This window comes from Dermacentor andersoni, chromosome 2 (assembly GCF_023375885.2).
Source record: "Dermacentor andersoni chromosome 2, qqDerAnde1_hic_scaffold, whole genome shotgun sequence".
NCBI lineage: Eukaryota > Metazoa > Arthropoda > Arachnida > Ixodida > Ixodidae > Dermacentor > Dermacentor andersoni.
In genome coordinates this window covers 111,419,119-111,435,350 of record NC_092815.1, presented here as the reverse complement: position 1 = coordinate 111,435,350, position 16,232 = coordinate 111,419,119, and the positions used below count along the sequence as shown (strand labels likewise).

The following is a 16,232-nucleotide window of genomic DNA, read 5'->3' as shown; positions in this document are numbered from 1 at the left end:
TCAACGCAGCTTGTACGCTTAATTGATCACCGCCTTATACGTCGTCGCATTCCTTACTCGTTGTAGGCTGCCGCGAGCGCCCTTTGTGGGTGCATGAGCAACGATTTTGCTGTAACATGTTGTTTCGCCCTCAGTTTCTCCTGTGGCCTTTCTGTTTGCAGCGTTCGTTGCCGGCCAAGTGGGGAGAGAATTCGTCGTGACAGTCATGATCTGCGCCGGTTGACATGACTTCAGACGTAGCGCCGAGACTTGTCCGCGCAATCCACAATTTCAAGGGGAAAAACAATGATGAGGTGAGGAACACGAGGGTCTGCTTCCTTTACTGGCTTCGCTAATGGCATCCTCGACAAACCGCATAGGTGCGCATCGGGGCGCCCTGGTGCGAGGATGATTAGATAAGAGCAACGTATGTATAAAGTATCTATAAACCTTGGGTGAAACGGCGCACCAGGGCACATCGGTGCGGTCTGTCGAGGATGCCATAAGTCGTCTTATTTTTCAAAGCAGGTGCACTTCTCGTGAAAAATTGCAGAGTGCCTTTCGCGATGTCATACTAACGGTGCTAAAGCGCATTGGCCACGCTTTCCGTATTTACGTCTAGTTTACGTAGGAACTGATGAAGTCGGTGTATCGTACAAATGTAGGTTTCACTTCGTGCTGCCTGTGTTGACAGCACGAAGATTTTTTTTTTTTTCTTTCAGTGATAGACGGGTTTACACTGTTTAGGAGCAGCTATGATAATACCTAAAAGATGGAAGAAATTCCTGCCATGCACAGACTGTCAAAATATGCATACAGGCTGTCTGCTAGTATGTTCTGGGTTGTTTTAACCTTTATTAAATGTCATTATTGCGTCTGTGTGGTTATACGTTAATAGTCAGTGATCCCACATAAATCCCATGTGTGCATCAGGTGCCATGCCTCGAGGATGACAAAAGGTGGAACCAGAACTTAAAATTAAATAGTTGCACTTTTAGCTTAAAAATGAGATTTCCAAAAGTGACAGGAATAGAAGAGCATTACATGATAACCACAAATGACTTTCTGCAGTTTACTGAGGTGTATAACTTCTGATAGTTATTCAAACAAATGCATTTGTCTTTTATTGCCATGTGCCGTTGCCAGTAAGTGTCATGGATGTCAAACCTGCTGAGCTTTGTTATGCCTGTTGTGCTGGCTAGCCATAACTTGCATGAAACTTTCGCATTCCACAATGTCTACAAAGTGCGGTACTTAAAATATTTATTTACCTATTTCAGACTCCTGTTATTTTATAACAATAAAGAGCTGTAGCTCTGCTGGCATTGCTATATTGGCCGTTTGGATAACATGGTAATCCACTGCTGTTTCAGTATGGGGCAAGTACTATGTGTGCTATGCTTGTCCAGCTCAAAGGATTTAGTGCACAGCCAGGTGCATTTTGTACCACAATACAGCTTAGCTGACAATACAGTAGCTTGCTGAAGTGAAATAAACCAAGCAAAACTAAAAAGAAATGAAAATTATTGTTACAAGACATGGTTTCTAGGATGTTTTTGACTTTGAAGAAAAAGATATCCTTAAAAATTTCTCTGATGCAAAGTGGAATTGAACCTGCATCATATTTAAGAGCTGTGTCTCCTTTGGTGGTGTGCAATGCCTTTGGTAGAGCGCGAAGGAGACGAAGCATTACCCCACATGGTTAGAAAATGCTTTGCTGTTCAAGTTGTGCATTGTGACAGAGATTTAAAGCAGTTGAGCAGTCACCCTTTTGACAGAGGTCCAGGGCCAAAGTCCTTTCTTCGCTTTATTGTACGTTAAGATGTTCTGATCAATAAAAGCCCAACGTTTGAGAATGCATGATTTGCGTTTTGCATCACACTTACAAAGTGGCTGCTTTACTATGGACTTTACATCAGAGTTAGTTATTAAATAAGGTCTTTTAAAATAAGAAACCTGGTTGCAAACGGTGCCTGCATTTGTGGCAGGAGAGTGAGTGATTGTGCACCTTTTTTGCAACATAAGATAGAATGAAAGAGAGTGACAGGAAATGACGGTCCTGATTATGTTTGTTTCCAGCTGTGCTTCAAGAAAGGTGACGTCCTGACGGTGACGCAGGCCTTGGATGGGGGCTGGTGGGAAGGCACCCTCCAAGGCAACACTGGCTGGTTTCCTAGCAACTATGTCAAAGACCACAAGCCCCAAGGTATGCAATCACACGTTATGTGATCACACAGATATTATGTATGTGTCGGGGGAAGGGCGTGTGTGTGTGTGCGCGCATTAATCAGGTTTACAAAAGGTGCTTATTTTACAATGATTGATTACAAAGTGATTTCACAGTTGCAAGCAGTGCTCCTGCAAGTTATGGCTTGATGTTGAGAACTCGAAGTGAGATACTAATTATTCAAGAGAAAAACAAGAACACTTTGTCATTGCACAACTGGAAGGAACTATTGTTGTGAAAGCTTTCTGTATCATTGACTGACAATGCCGGGACAAGCTGCTGGAAGCTTAAAGTAGGGCCTTGAGCCTTCTTGCATAGCTTGCATAGTTGTTCCCATAAACCAGCAAAAAAATATTACATAATCCCAGCCTGGATGCCAGAATAACAATTCACTCACCATAACATCACCGTAATTTGAAACTTACACAGGATGAAAGAAATGAGAACATCACTTACATGACATACGCTTCGGAATGCAATGCAGCATTGCTAAATAACTGGTTATTTAGTGCAGTCCCAGTGGCAACACTGACGTCATATGGATATTCTATGGACATCACTGCCAGGGTGCGGATATCCTAGGGGTGTGTCGACCACATCCTGTGGATGTTGCTCACATGACCATTTGGCTGCACTTTCCGTGTCCTGCAGACACCTCTTGCACATCCGCGACGGACACCATATGGGGACATAATGCGTACATGTTACAGACATGCCAGGGTCGTTTTCACAGTGTTCGCACACTGTGTGATAGATGCAACAGAGCGCCCGCGCATCAAGAACAGATACATTGTGTGTGCACGTACGTATGTGAACATGCAGACTACTCATTCTTCTAGGCCTTCTGCCAAGTGCAAGTGGGTCGTTGAACTGTAGTTTTCAATGTAAATTGCATTAGAAAACTTGTAAAGTACGACATACACACGAGTCGCAGACATGATAGCTTTGGATTGTAAATTGAACATGCGAGAAAACATAATTCTATTACGAGGAAACTCAAAAGCAAAACCTCGTTTGGAGGACAAATATTCACATGTACCTCAAGAAAGGTCGATCTGTGGTAGGATATCCAAAACATATCAATGTGTGATATCCTTGAGACAGCCGTGGTAGGATATCCTAAACTGAACTTCTGGCGGATGTCCTATTTGTCACTGAAATAATAGATTATGGGGTTTTACGTGCCAAAACCACTTTCTGATTATGAGGCATGCCGTAGTGGAGGACTCCGGAAACTTCGACCACCTGGGGATCTTTAACGTGCACCTAAATCTAAGTACACGGGTGTTTTCGCATTTCGTCCCCATCGAAATGCGGCCGCCATGGCCGGGATTCGATCCCGCGACCTCGTTTTCAGCAGCCCAACACCATAGCCACTGAGCAACCACGGCCGGTGTCACCGAAATAATGCATAGACATTGGGACCAGATACAGATGTTCTATAGATGAAGTGTTTTCTCTGGGGTGTAGCCACATCTCTTCTTGAACATCAAAATGACACTATACAAAGTCTATTTGCCATCTTGGAAAAAGTCTTATTCATGAATAAGCAATTTTGTTAGTTTTCATTACAGTGGTTAACACAAATGTTAGCAAACTATCTTATGTCATCAAGAAAAGGCATCACAATAATAAGGGAAAAAGAGCTCTACTTGCATTTGGTTACAAGCACAAGTGATATGCTCAAATATTTCACATTATGTTGTAGTTCCTTTAGCTATCTAGTTAAGCTGGTGCATTTTGTAGTGTTTAGAATAAAAACTAGCAAACACAAAATTTTTTTTCCCTATACTACCTTGTCCGGGCGGCCCTGAACCTGTGTTGGTGAGGCCTATTGTGTGCTTTCCCAGTTGCATGGCCGCATTTGAAAAATGTTTAATTTAATAAAGTTGCCCATGAGAGATGCCGCAGAAGCTTGGGGGAGGGGGGAGGTGGTGGGGTTGGGGGGCAGTGTTTTTAAGTCTTTAACATTTGACGAACTCCGAGTTCACAGCTTCTGAGTGTAATTCCCATTGCAGACTGCAGCTGCCATGGCTGAGAATCAAGCCTGCACCCTCATGTCTACCATCAGAACAGTGGGGTTGGGAAAAAGAACTTATGAGAGGCAGAGAAGTCTGCCTAAGCTATTGTGCTCTGCCCTGTTACTTTGCACAAGGGAAGAAGGAAAATGGGCAAAAATGAGTGATGACAAATAATGATAAGAAGCAGGGAACATGATTCTGGACATACAAAAGCTATGCGCTTAGTATCTCGAAATTTAGTGGCGGTGGTAATTTTATGAGCATTTAATATTTCTTTCTCTCAAAAGCTGGTGATGCGTCTCGGGTTACTGGAGTCCAGGTCAGGGCGCTTGACCACTCGCTCAGCTCAAGGCATCGGAACATGGTAAGAAGTGCACACTGGCTTGTTGTCTTTGTTTCAGGCTAGCAGTGTGTATAGAGTTCAGTGCTATTCTCTCATTGCTTGGGCAATGCACAGCAAAGCAAGCAAGCTCTGAGCAGCTCTTGGTGTGCTTTATGTATGGAGCTCACCACTTGGAACATTCCAGGTGAAGGTCATCACTTTCTTGTCTGTTGACATGTGATAAAGAGAGGATATCTCTGAGATTTGATTGTGTTAAATTATATTTAATGTCAAGGCAAATATAGAAGGTCAGCTTTTGATCCTCTAGTTTAGGTAGATTTTGAGCTTCAACAATGTAACTGCAGAGAAATTGTGACAGTAAGTACAAAATTTCATCAATCTGCAAGCATACCATTGTCATTAAGTAGACAGGAGCACCTGCAAATGAAACATTGACAACATGGTTCATCATAGGCAGTAGGTCAAATTAGTTTAGTTGCCATCGATCTCAGGAGTCGCAAAGGTCCCTATGCCTTGTATAAAAAAAATGGCAGGGTGCTCTTATGGGGCAAAAGGGTTGTAAAATGTTGATTAGTTCAGTGATGTGCCCTTTTTACCCCTTGCCTGGGCACACTGAAGAGTGACTTGGAGCCTGCACATACCCTGCATATGGCCCAGTGGCTTAAACAAGTTTGATATTCGCCATTCTTAGTCAAACAAAGGCCTTTGTTCATGTCAGCTGTTTGAGGGCACAGTGTTACACTCCAGTCAGACATGCACTTTCATTGCCCATTGAAACCAACTGTGGAACTACAAGCTGTAGGGAGCTACAAGCTTCATTGGCTCCACTCCACTGTCACTTCAGCAAAGGGGATCTGATGGAGCTCGTAGGTTTCAACAGTCATAAGCTTCAGTGGCTGATGTTAGTGTTCGTGGGGTGGCTATTAAAAGAGTTATAAACCTGTGTGTTTTTGTGTACAGGTGTTCAAGGACATCCTGGACACAGAGGCAAGCCATGTGCATGAGCTGCGGACCCTGATGAGCAGCTACCTGCAGCCCCTTGAGCAATCTGGCTTGTGAGTTCCTGTCAGTGCAGTGTGCGTAGCATTGGACCGAACTGTTTGCTGGTAGTTAAATCTCACTTATGTGGCCACACTCCAGTTGTGCTGCTCACTCCTTCAGTGCTATTTAGCTGCGGGCTGCGAAGGTGAACCCGGTTGAGCAGTTGCATAGAGTTGGTTCTGCACAAACAAAACAATGGAGCCTGGATAAGCACTAGTGTAGCATCTGTAGCAAAACCTTTCAAAAGTGTGGGAGAGCAAGCCAAAACCCCAATGAAAAATTTTGTTTAGCTGGGCACAGGTTTTATATAGAAGAATAGAATTTCATTGTGTGACATTGTGTGAATTTAACTAGAAGTCATTAAGGTGAAAAGTGAAGTTCTTGGATTTTGTAGTCAACTCAGAGAAGGAAGAAAGCCATTACTGGTCTGCCAGTCTACATCAATGCAGCTGTTGTAAGCTGATCACACTTTAGCAAGTAGTTGCCAGTGAAGTTTGCATATGTGCAATGTTGCCTCAGGAAAATTCCTCGGTTATAGCATGGCTACTATATTTGTTCCGTGGGGGAGTTGTGTGAACTTCTTTCTTCAGTCCCCTTGAAAAAGTATTTTTTTCTTGACGAGCATGCTGGATTTTGTCATTACTGTGATGTTGTAACAGCAGGGGTTCGTTTCATGCTCGTTTGTCCTCTTTCTGGCAGGTTGAGTGACCAGGACCTGCGGCAACTGATGGGCAACCTTCCTGCTGTGCTGGAGGTGCACACGGAGTTGCTGGAGGCATTGGAGGGCGTCAGAGAGTGAGTGATACGGCCGCAGGACAGAAAATGGGGTCAAATTGAAAGGGTCTTGCATCACAGAGCTATGCTGTGGGCTATTACGGATGCTTTAGTGGAGGGCTCTGGATTGGTTTTTACCACCTGATGTCTTTTTTACATACTCCTGAACCTAATGAGCTTTTCTGCCTATTTCCCATGCCGAAATTGGGCTACCTTGGCTGGGAATATAACCCATAACTTCACAGTCTCCACGCTACAGTGACGTGTAACAGATGCAAATTTGAGCATGTTGAGAGTTTATAACAGAAGAGTAATAGTTGTGCAAGTTGGTGTTATAACATACTGAGGAACACAGTGCAAAGATGACAACAAAGAAGAAAAAAAGCAACAGGATGGGCACTGTCCTGTCACTTTTGTAAAATGTAATAAAGGGGTATTACATTTTACATATGTGTTGTACTTATGTATTCATGTAGATCTGTTGTGTTTATATGTGTTGCCAATTACCAACAGGGGACGCAGACCTAGCCAAGCTGAATTAGTGGCTTTCTGTCTTTATATGCCCCTATTATCTGTATGTTGTACAGATGCCAATATAAAGTTCAAGTTCATGCCTCTTCTATTCATGTTTATCCATCTATGCTGTTATCAGCATTCTTATCTTATAAGTTAGCCAGAAATGAGTATCTCTATGATAAAATTCTCAAATCCAATATGACTATAATAATGAACGCTATTCAATTCATATTTGAAATTTTAGTTACAGTCAAAGTGCGTTATCATGAACATGGTTATAGTGAAGTAAATATGAAATGTAGGGGCGCTAATACTAACAGCTTTTAATGAATATATCTGTATAATAAATATTGGCTATAATGAAGGTATTTCCATGTCAGGTGTGACTTTATTATAACAAGTTCAGAGTGCATACACACATGCACAAATATAGTCATCTAAAGTGACTTGGTAGCTGCACACCCACAGTAATGCTTGCTTGTGTCTTTGGTTTGCAGGCAGCCAAGCCGAGAACAGCGGGTTGGCGGTGCCTTCCTGCAAATTGCAGCACGGATGAAGGCCAGCCAGCTGATCTACTGTTCCAACCATCCACGTGCCATTCAGCTTCTGGACAAGCTCAAGTGGGTATCATGCAGATTGGACACCGTTGTCGCTTCATTGCACTGTGCTATACAGCGTGGATTTGCAGCTTGATGTGTCACTATAGTACATGTGCTGCATCGTGCTGCCCATGCGAGCACTTATCCACTGTGTGCCCATCAGCAAAGGTTTGTAGACCAAGGCAGCTGTGAAAAAACAATTTTTGTGCAGCTGAGGAGCATGGTCCAAATTAGCTAGAACACTGTATTGATCACGTAGCCAATCATTTGGTGCATAACTCAGCTCCTGGCCTCACACCTAGGCTGATAGGAGATTATTGTTATTATTATTACTTTCCTTCTTCTTTTTCACCTATTTTTATTGATATTACTTTTCTCTTCTTATTTTTCATCTTTCTTTCTATGGTTCTTATTCTCTTTATCTCTCAGTTGCTGTGTTCCCGCAATCTAACCTGCTAAGCCTGCTAATGTACTAGGTGCATATTAGGAATTTCCAGAGTAGTACTTGTTATGCACTGCAATTTTTGCCTGGCTTTTGCATTTTCAACATGGTTTATGCTGCCCAAAGGCTGGATGTGGTTTTTAAAGAGTGTGCCTTCTTGAACAGGACATCATACTGTCTTGTCCTTGAAAATAAACTCTGGCTAGCTGAGTTTTCTTGATGGAACTTCATCTTGGCACAATGCACCGAAACTTAAGGCTGACAACTCTGCACGAGAATCTCTGGAACCACTGTGAGTCATTCAAGTTGTGCACTTTGACTACGGTGTGGAAAATGTGCAGAAGTGCAAGGCTGCTTCCATGGAAACCCAGTGTTACTAGTGTATCAGATCAAACTTTTAAACTTTGAATTGACTGTTGATATTCATGCGAGAAATGTTCTGTGTAACCAAAACAAAAGCTAACATGCACAATAACAAATATGACATTATTACATTGTCTAGCACTGCACCTGATATTATATCTTGGGAGGTGTCTGACATGGATAAATATGATTTGCAAGGAGTGCCCAGAGGGCTTCCTCAGGCAACGTTTTGTGATCAAATCTGTGCTTGGGCATGTTGGTAATTTGTCATAGCCAGTTAGAGCACAAGTAGACACAGTGATGGAAAGACAGACAGACAGACAGCCGAAGTGCTTTGTTCGTGCTGTTTTTCCATGCTGTTTTGTTCGTGCTGTTCAGCTGCTTTACAGAGGCCATCTTTCTATCACTTCTTGTGCAGAGACATTCTGGGTCCCTGGCTAGAGCAGCTTTCGCCACCTGGCGCCACCCTTCTGACTCTGACCACAGGGCTAAGCCGGCCATTCCGTCGCCTCGACAAGTACCCGGCCCTGCTCACTGAGCTCCAGCGGCACACTGAGGTAGGCACCACCTGTCCTGCTCTGATGTTAGCACCCTTGATGGCAATTCTTTGCTGTTCCTGGAATGAAAATGAACAAATCTGTCAAAATCATGGTGGGATGGGCTGTTTAAATTTTGTGAAAGGTCATCCCTTGTTAATTACAGTTGACTCACATTTATTCAAGCTTCTGGGTACCATGGATGCTTTTAGCTATTCTAATTTGAATCTCTCCAAAATTTCGTGAGATATGCTGCAATGCAGAACTTGGGGTTATGGCTACACATGGGCAGAAAACACTGTAAAAGAGAGTTACTGGGCACAGCCATGTTCGACAGAAAAGAGTCCCATGCACACACATGAGGATATCACCACTGATGGTGTCACAGGTACCACTGAATGTAAGTTCACAAGTACCACATGTGGTACCCCTGTGGTACCTGTGAATTTATGCAGTAAGTTGAATTTTAAGTTTGTGGCACGTTTTGACTGTTTATGCTTTGTGAAAGTCTAGCAGATTTCACACCTGGGAAGCCAAAAATTTTGCATTTCCCTGAAGTCTTGTATGAATAAATTGTCATTCAGCATTAACCGAGTTTGAATGATTGCGCGTCGACTTATATTGAAAAGCTTGTCTCTCTGTGTTCTCCATAGCACCCGAGGGCAACATTTATTTGCGTGTCGTAGTTTGTAGAGGTCAGAGGTTTGTTTTGACAAGCGCACTTTTTTAGACTCCCTAGTGAGAATGATGGGCCCCTGTTGAGCATTTCAGTATACCAAGGAGCTAAAAGTAAAGAAAAATGTGCATTGAGACATGCTGTACATGTAAATTTGTATAGTTATCAATTGCTTGAACTTACTCCAGTGACAAGTTGCTGAAGAAGTTTTACCAGTTGTTCCATGTTTTGTGCAGAGCTGTTAACACTCGGCGATGTATGTACTGAGTTGTATGAGTTGTATGTTGAGATGTATGTACTTACCTGTTGTCTTTCCAACCCTTGTTGCTTTATCCTTTTAGGAGAGCCACATAGACCGTGGGGACACACAAAGAAGCGTCTTCGTCTACAAGGAGATGGCAGTACGTACACAACCTCCTATATGCGCGGTGGTTCTGCTCCCTGAGCCGTTATGCTGAGATCCCGGTTGCCTGTTTGTGCAGGCTAGCTGTTCTACCATGCGGCGCCAGAAGGAGCTGGAATTGGAGGTGCTTGCTGGCACTGTGGATGGTTGTGAGGGAGAGGTGAGCACTCTCTGGCACAGTTCTTCCCGCAAGTGCTGCTGCGAATGTCCTGTAACAGCCACCATTTCGCAATATGTTGCAAGAGTTGTCGCAGCAGGTTACTGCAGTCCAACCTCGATTTGATGAAATACTTCCGGTTCCCTGACACGTATCCATAGAGCCTAATGTGCTGAAAACCTTGAAGCAATGTACTGTAGCAAACGTTTCACCCAATCTAACAAACTTTTAGAGAAAATATGGGGAGACAGGCAGGTTATAGCAAACCTGTTGTAACACTAGACATTACGATTCTTCTTTGAGGTTCCTTTTACGAACCACATTAACTTGGTTAAGAAATTTGCTAGCTCCTTTAAAGGAACTGAAGACGAGCTCAATGGGTATGGCGACTATCCTTTATAACATGTTGTCCATACAACACCATGTATTTTGTACCCCAATATAACGAAGTGTGCTTATACACGATTTCAATATAACGAAATTTCACTGCTGCGGCAGAGCAATGCTGAGGCAATATAAATAGAAACAGCCATGGGCGCAGGTGGCCAAATGACTGAATTGCATGCGGTTGCTTTTGAAGGCACCTCTCAAATCGTGGGCTGCCCAACATAGAGCGGCCGCCAAAACGGAGCAGTGTCTGATAAATGTTAGTGGTTTCACTACTAAATGCAAGGCCCTCTTGCCATTACGTTCCATATAAAGTCCAAGTGTGACGGAATTCTGTTGCACCCGCACGTATCATGTGGATCCGAGGAAAAGCATGCAAGGGTTAACTGTGAAGGATAGTGGTTTAATGTGCGCCATCTTCCTGCGCACGCAAGGGGGAGTGCAAAATAATGTGATCAAGCGTGCGCGGCCATGGCTGCGTCCAGTACAGGAGGATGCGTAATCTCAAATATTGAAGATGTGTTGAACTAGAAAAGCAGTAAAAGGAGTGACTTACCTCTCTTTAGACTCTTCATCACACGAGCATTGTGGCAGCAAGCATTCACGATCATCGAGTAAATTATGTTCATGATTGCATGTACACATGTTACACCATGCTTGCTAATTATCATATTTACCCGGTTCAGATGTGCCCCCGAATCTAACGCGCACATAATTTTCATGGGCTTAAAGTAAGAAAATAAAGGTGCAGCTGAATGTGACACCACTGTCACACGGGCACTTTCAATCGCAATTGAGCCCAATCTAAATTCTCGACCGCAATTGGCTCCCTCCCGTAACTTGAACAAAGGGGCCAATCGCGACTGAAAAATTCGATCCTGATCAAGCCCCATCGCAATAAAAAATGCGCTATGTGACACTCGTATAGCATTCCACCGATTCGGAAAAGAAAGGTATACCATTTCCCCCACTTTTGCAATCACAAGGAACAAGACGTACAAAATTTACCTTCACAGACTGAAAATTCTTTTTGGCATGAGCTTTCATAATGACAGCGGCGGGCCATCATCGCAATTTGTAAGTCGTTGGCCACATATATAAAGACCGCAACGGCGATATTCTCAAGCAATCACTTTAGATACTGCTATCACTTTTGCAATACTCTGCATCAGACTTGTCGAAGTACGCAGCTGACATTGTTCCTGGCACTTGACACAGATAGTGAGCTTGGAACGGCACCAGAAACACTAGTGGCCGATTACGCTAACACATTTGGTACCGAGTCGCATGAAATCTCGTGAAAGTGATAGTATCTCTGAAAGGTAGTGGCTGAGAATACCACTCCAGATCGTAATCAAGCACAAACTGAACCAGCAGCAACCTTCCCAAAAGTGTGTTCTATCGCCATTTTGTGATGGCAATTACGCTGCATCTGACAACTCTGTTGGTAGGCTGTCGCCAACACCGCGAACCTGTTTTTTGGTTTCATATTCAATTGTAAGGCACAGGCAATTTTCGGAGCCACTTTCATGAAAGAAAGGTGCATGTTAGGGTAAATACGGTAATAAGTGAATATTTTCTTCAACTTAATTGGCCTATATAACTGAATGTTACTTTGTGTAGTTGTGTAATACTTTGCTTTCGCCACCAATCCATTGCCTTTCAGGAGAAAATGCAACTTTCTTGTGATTGAATTTTTTTATTTTTCAATAATTAAAAGTTTTACATTCTGGATAAGAACAATTTGTTAGCAACTGTACTTATTTGCTAAAAGGACAAATATAACGAAGAAAAGTGCCGATTATACCAACTTCGTTATATCAAGGTTTAACTGTATTCCTGCTACTGACAGAGCTCATGCAGTCAAAAACATTTTTTCACTCTTAAATAAAAATTATTTGTTATTTGCGTGAGTGATTTAAGTGTTTTCAACTTAATCAAATTCTTTATATGATTAAATATCTCCGGAGTTTCGTTGGCTTTGTTAAATTGTAATTCAACTGTACCAAAAACATCAAAATCAAACAGTATCTTTTACAATACGTAAGAGACAAGCAATCCAGCGGGTCTACGATTTTACTATTCCTTGATCTCATATGTCTTTTGTGACTCAACCATTCTTGAAACCCTGATGCCACAGGAGCTCCAGTGCTTGGGCGAGCTGCTGCACGTGGGGCCTGTGGTACTGTTGACCGGGGAAGAGCGGCGTGACCTTTACCTGGCGCTGTTCTCCAGCTGCCTGGTGCAGCTGTCTCTTTCCAATGGGCGTTTCTCTTACCAGGTGAGTCCTTTCGGCATCATCCTTCCCTCTGTTCCACTGCACGCGTTGGAGGTGTGCACTGCACGTTTACAACACTCCCTGCACAAAGGCTCACCCGAAACCACATACAAATCCTTGCAAGCTGCACATGGATTGTGATGTCGCACAGTGTCGCATGCGTTGCCTCATTTCCTTGCTGCCTGTCAACGCTAAGCATTAAGTAAGTATAGCTTGTAGTATGCTTTTGTCCCATGCATCTGTCTGTACACTGTTATAACTTGTGTATGAAATTCCTATGCTGTTCAGGACTTCAGCATTAAAGAGTTTCAGGCTATTTATTGTGCATAACTTGAGTTTTCTACTTCAGAAGAAAATTGTTGTAAATGTGCTAGATTTCTTGTTTGGTGGCCAGCAGAGTTTGCTGCATTTTCTTTTATAAATAACCGCTTGAAATAGCCACCTTTGCAACTCGTGCAAGCGAATCCATTGTTCCTGAGCCACCCAACTGCATGTGTAACATTTAGGGCAAGCTCCAGACTTGTGTCCTTTGCAGGGTCGCTTCCCTGTATTGGGCTTGACAGTGACGAACTCCCAGGATCCAGCTGATGGCTGTGCCTTCGACATTCAAGGTAATATAAACCCACCCCCTTTTTTTCTTTGTTTGTTAGCCAGTGAAAAATTAAACATCTACATACAACTCTAAACTTGGTGCAAACACAATATAGTGCTTCACTTGTCTCGACATATTCACTTTTTTTTTTTTTTTCTCTATCCAGAGAATTAGTATTCAGCAGTATGTCTCTACAAAATTTGAGCTTTAAGGTACGACTGTGCGTGGTTGGGTGGCCTCATTTGTTTTCAAGGTGGAATTTATGACAGGTGCCATTGTTGTCCTTAAAGTATGACATACTCCTTCTGCTCCTCCTTGCTTTCCTTGTTGATTGGGTCCTGTTTTCCCTTCTTGGTCATTGTCATAATTGCCATCTTCCTTATGGCTACATTGTTTACTCGTTCTTCCTCCTCTGACATGTCCTTAGCTTTGCTGGAAACAGTTTGCTCCTCTGAGATCATGATGCACTGGTGGGCTTATTGGTGCAGTTAGTTAAGCATGGGCCTCGGAATTAAGTGGCACAGTAGTTGAGCCCATGCCACAGAATCTTCTTGGCTTTGCTTTACTGCCCAAAGGCTGGCAACAGACAAGTGGTTGACATGTTTGAGTGAAGTAAGCAATGTTTTGCAAGATGAACGTCAGTACAAAGACTGAGAAGTGAGAAATCCAGCAACTAGAAGTTCATATAAAAAGCACATTTCATACAACTGGGCCAAAAATGAAGCTACAGCTTGAAGCAAAGTTGGGTGCATTATGGAAAAAAGTTGGTGGGTCAGTAGGAAAATTGAGATTTGTATAGGGACATTTGTTGTTGAAGTGGTAAAGTGCTGCTGTTCAAGTGGCCGTCTGTGTCCTATACTGCCTGCCTATCTCTGTGTGGTGCTTGGGTAATGTCCTCACAGTTACTCAGAGCCATGAATCCTTTTAGAGAGCAGCTCTTAGGTATCCATTCCTGGGTTCAGCATCGACATCTCTCGGTGTAATCGCGTGAACGTGCTCGTGCCACTGCTCGCACGTTCGTCATCGTCTTCTTCCACAGCTGGCTCCGATGCCGCTCATCATGCCAGCGTTCTCATACTGCCCTTCACGTTCGTGCCACTGCTCATGCATTCGTCGTCGTCATCTTCCATAGCTGGCTCCGTTGCTGCTCATCATGCCAGCGTTCCCATACTGCCCCTCCCTCTACGGAGGCGCTGATGGCACTTGCCCACTGCCAGTCTGTGCAGTGCTTCCGGTCTCAAATTATTTACCTCAATACTACATCGCGAAATGAAAACACATATCAAGTTGCGCTCAAGTTTCGCATTGGGGAGTATTGTAATCGTTGGACACTTTTTCAGTCTTTTGTTTTTCATGCCTTTCGGGAGGATTAGTAGAACAGTTACTAGATGTTCTGGGGCTGAAGGGGGTAAAAAAGTGCTTGTTCGGTGTACATACCTGACACAGTTTTATTGATTAGCGGGTGTGTGGGTCGTTTGGTCATAGTAGCTAGAGCTTGTTGTTAAGCTGACTGCTACTTCTACTCGCAGGTCCTTCAGTGCCACGTATGACAGTGCTCTGTCGGAGCGCAGAAGAGGCATCCCAGTGGAAGGCCAAGCTGAACTGCTCACCCATGCCGCCGCCTGCACCCAGCCCGCTCCGACGGGTGGTGGCACAAGTGAACACCCCTACACCAGCACTCACTGTCACTGTGGTCCGGTCAATGGAAACTCCTGTGCCACAGCGCTCCTTGGTGAGTTTTCCAATGAAAAAAGCTTGAATGCCTAAAAAGAAGCTCATAGCTGTAGACCTATTCTGCTCAACATGACTTACACAACCTAGTTCATGCGAATTCAATGCCTTCTGTGTCCTTATCGTAAGTAGTGGGCCACTACCACTACAAAGCATGAGGCACATAGAGTAAAACCTCGTTAATGTGTGCCTGCTTAAAATGTATGAGCAGTTAAAGGTGCCCTGAACCACTTTTCATCGAAGAGGAGAAAGGCATTCGAGGTTAAAATGGGCTATTTCAGAAATACTTTGCTGCAAAATTTACTTAAATTTGCTTAGCAGAAGTAGAGTTATTGGCAATCAAACACAGCCTTCGCAGTGCTTCCGCTCCTTCTTCAATGCCTTGCACTGCGAAGGCTATGGCGGAGCAGGGCATGCCCACATGTCTTCTAAATGTCACCGTGACGCACAGTTCAGATTTCATTTTGGATGTTAATGTAGATGCCATTACTTCCGATTATGGAGGCTAGACACGTCAGACGCAAGCCAAGCGTGGTTGTCCTCAGCAAGCCGCAGTGCGCTTAGCCAGTGGACTTGTCGTGGCATCTCGAGGTGGCCACGGTGTCTATGCTACGTACCAGGCCGCAGCTACATTCAAAGGTAGTGCTTTGTGCACGACAGGACTTAAGTGCATGCTCACGCTAATATGCTACAGTCTGACCATGCTACGCGGTGCAGACCGCCTTTGTCCTTCACCAGCTTTACCTATGGATAGTAGCCACATCCAACTTGCGCATTTTTGAAGCGCTGTCAATTTGTTTGCCAAGCTGTCTAACGAGAAGTGGCCAGAAGTGAGTGCATACTGGCAAGTGTGCGTGTGGTCTGACATGGTTCGAGGCTATTTAAGGGACACTAAAGGCAAATACTAGGTCGACGTGAGCTGTTTAAGTACCATTCCAGAAACCTCGCAACGCTTGTTTCACACCAAGGAAAGGCTTAGTTTACGAGAAAATTGCATCTGAAGGTTCAAATGCCTTTTTTGAAATTCAAATCTCCCGCCACCCAACCGAGAGAGTGGTGATGTTGCATATGTCATCACTACCGTTTGCTGCCGTTGGTGAGTAAAACAGCGCCCGACATACAATGGTACCGAACCAAGACAGAGCGGCGGAGTCGCCGCTGCAGCTG

At 43.8% G+C, this 16,232-nt stretch overlaps 1 protein-coding gene across 2 annotated transcripts in view; it reads left to right on the top strand.

The window, feature by feature from the left end:
- Positions 1 to 16,232, top strand: part of RtGEF (Rho-type guanine nucleotide exchange factor) — a 34,782-nt gene that overhangs the window by 457 nt on the left and 18,093 nt on the right. For both annotated transcript variants that reach the window (XM_055076581.2, XM_050188132.2), the window contains exons 2-13: positions 162 to 293; positions 2,059 to 2,185; positions 4,515 to 4,591; positions 5,531 to 5,625; positions 6,311 to 6,406; positions 7,399 to 7,521; positions 8,724 to 8,862; positions 9,859 to 9,918; positions 10,000 to 10,080; positions 12,605 to 12,745; positions 13,278 to 13,353; positions 14,864 to 15,066. In XM_055076581.2, the coding sequence (XP_054932556.1) occupies positions 225 to 293; positions 2,059 to 2,185; positions 4,515 to 4,591; positions 5,531 to 5,625; positions 6,311 to 6,406; positions 7,399 to 7,521; positions 8,724 to 8,862; positions 9,859 to 9,918; positions 10,000 to 10,080; positions 12,605 to 12,745; positions 13,278 to 13,353; positions 14,864 to 15,066 (1,287 nt within the window). In that variant the 5' untranslated portion in view covers positions 162 to 224. The remainder of the gene's footprint in view (positions 1 to 161; positions 294 to 2,058; positions 2,186 to 4,514; positions 4,592 to 5,530; positions 5,626 to 6,310; positions 6,407 to 7,398; positions 7,522 to 8,723; positions 8,863 to 9,858; positions 9,919 to 9,999; positions 10,081 to 12,604; positions 12,746 to 13,277; positions 13,354 to 14,863; positions 15,067 to 16,232) is intronic.